Here is a 2,321-nt window from a genome sequence, read left to right as displayed (position 1 = left end):
CCCATTAAACCAGGACTGGGAATCCTGGAATTCTTTGGGATGGAAAAAAAAATCCTAAAAATCCTTAAAGAAGGCGAAGGAATTCCTTGGATTTGTTGGATTTTCTCCTCCTTATCCCAAATCCAGGACTGGGAGCTGCACTTGGGAAAATCCTCGTGGATCCCTCCATAAAATTGGGAATTTTGGGAGGATTTTTGGGAATTTTGGGAGGATAATTCCCAAAATTTCTTCTTGCAGGAAGGCAAATGGGCAGCAGAGAAGGTGATTGAAGTTCCCTCCAAGAAAGTCCAAGGATGGCTCCTCCCAGATATGCCAGGTCAGTGGGAAAAACTGGGAAAAATTTGGGAAAATTGGGAAAAATCGGGAATTTTCTCCATGATCCGGAGCCGGTTTTGGCCGAAATTCATCCTTAAATGGCAAAAAAAATTCCCAAATTTTTGGGTTCTTCGAGCGGCGATTCCGGGATGAGCGAAGGTTCCTCTGCTCAAGGTAGGATTTTCCAGGAAAATCCTTGGAATTTGGGTCTCAATTTGTTCCCTGCTTTTTTTTTTTTCCCATAAAAATCATTGGAATTTGGGTCTGAACTGGCTCCGTGCTCTTTTTTTTCCATAAAATTCCTTGGAATTTGGGTCTGAACTGGCTCCATGCTCCTTTTTTCCATTAAAAATCCTTGGAATTTGGGCCTGAATTTGCTCAGGAATTATCTGGGAATGCTAAAAAAACTTGGAATGATCCCAACGTTAATTCTCCATAAAAACCCCTGGAATTTGGGTCTGAATTTGCTCAGGAATTATCTGGGAATGCTGAAAAAACCTTGGAATTCTCCTCATCCCATTTTTCCCACCCCATTTTTTGGCGCTTCCGAATTTTGGCGCCAAAATTTGGGCGGGAATTTTGAGAAATCCCGGATTTTGAGGAATTCCCTGATTTTTTTTTTTCCTTTGGAATTTTTTCCTCCTGGAAGGGCTCATCACAGACATCCTGATCTCCCTGGACGACAGATTCCTGTATTTCAGCAATTGGATCCACGGGGACGTGCGGCAGTACGACATCTCCGACCCCAAAAACCCCAAACTGGTGGGGCAGGTGAGGAAAAATGGGAAAACATTCCCAAAAAAAAACCCAAAATCTGGTTCTGACCTCATTCCCTCCTTTTTAAATGGAAAAAGTCTGATTTAATTTGGATTAATTGCACTTTTACCTTTGGAATTCCATCATTTTCCCTTTTCCAGGTTTTTTTGGGAGACAGCATCTCCAGAACCAGGAAAACTTTCCCAAAAAAAATCCCAAAATTCAGCTCTGACCTCATTCCACACTTTTTTAATGGAAAAAATCCGATTTAATTTGGATTAATTGTGATTTTCCTTCGGAATTTTGTTTTCATGCTTCCAGATTTTCACCAAAACTGGGAAAACTTTCCCAAAAAAAAATCCCAAAATTCAGCTCTGACCTCATTCCTTCCTTTTTTTAATGGAAAAAATCGGATTTAATTTGGATTAATTGTGGTTTTCTATGGAATTTTGTCATTTTCCTGCTCCCCATTTTTTTCCAAAATGGGGAAAACATTCCCAAAAAAACCCCCAAAATTCAGCTCTGACCTCATTCCACACTTTTTTAATGGAAAAAATCCGATTTAATTTGGATTAATTGCGTTTTTTCCTTTGGAATTCCATCATTTTCCCTTTTCCAGGTTTTTTTGGGAGGCAGCATCTGCAAAGGGGGACCCGTGACGGTGCTGGAAGATCGGGAATTGCGGGATCAGCCGGAGCCTTGCGTGGTCCAGGTGACTTTTCCCAAATTTTCTTCCCGAATTTTCCCCCATTCCGGAAATTTCTGACCTCAAAAACCCCACCCGAGCTTGTTCCCACCTGGATTTTATCCCAAAAATCCCAAATATTCCCTCAGAAGGACATCATGGAATTGCTAAAGTTGGGAAAAACTGCCTGGATCTCAATCATTAATTGATGGTTTCATTCCATGGATTTTTTCCAAGATTTCCCAAAATTTTGGGATGGGGGAAAAAAATCCCTCAGAGTCTCCCAGGACAAGGAAATGCTGGAATTCTTGGGGAAAAATCTCTGGATTTGATGATTTCCCAGGTTTTTTTCAACCTGAATAATTCCACAATCCTGTAAAAAAAAAAAAATCCCCAAAAATTCCAAATTTTTCATCCTGAATTTCCTTCCCAGGAATTTGGTTTGGTGGGGACTGGACAGAAAGAACCAGGATTGACAATTCCTGCCAAAAATTGGGAAAACGCTTGGATTTAATGATTTTCCGGGGTTTTCCCAACCTTAATAATTCCACAATCCTATAAAAAA

General features: G+C 40.5%; 1 protein-coding gene across 1 annotated transcript in view; it reads left to right on the top strand.

Annotated features, from left to right (window-relative positions):
* Positions 1-183: 183 nt before the first annotated feature.
* Positions 184-2,321, top strand: part of LOC130588194 (methanethiol oxidase-like) — a gene marked incomplete at its 5' end in the record, with an annotated part of 4,154 nt that continues 2,016 nt past the window's right edge. The window contains 3 exons of the mRNA XM_057389146.1: positions 184-316; positions 965-1,086; positions 1,691-1,819. Coding sequence (XP_057245129.1) covers positions 184-316; positions 965-1,086; positions 1,691-1,819 — 384 coding nt within the window. The remainder of the gene's footprint in view (positions 317-964; positions 1,087-1,690; positions 1,820-2,321) is intronic.

Source organism: Malurus melanocephalus, unplaced genomic scaffold (genome assembly GCF_030028575.1).
Source record: "Malurus melanocephalus ecotype Western Australia unplaced genomic scaffold, MMel_1.1 scaffold_3709, whole genome shotgun sequence".
NCBI classification, from domain to species: Eukaryota; Metazoa; Chordata; class Aves; order Passeriformes; family Maluridae; genus Malurus; species Malurus melanocephalus.
This window is presented reverse-complemented; position numbering and strand designations above follow the sequence as displayed.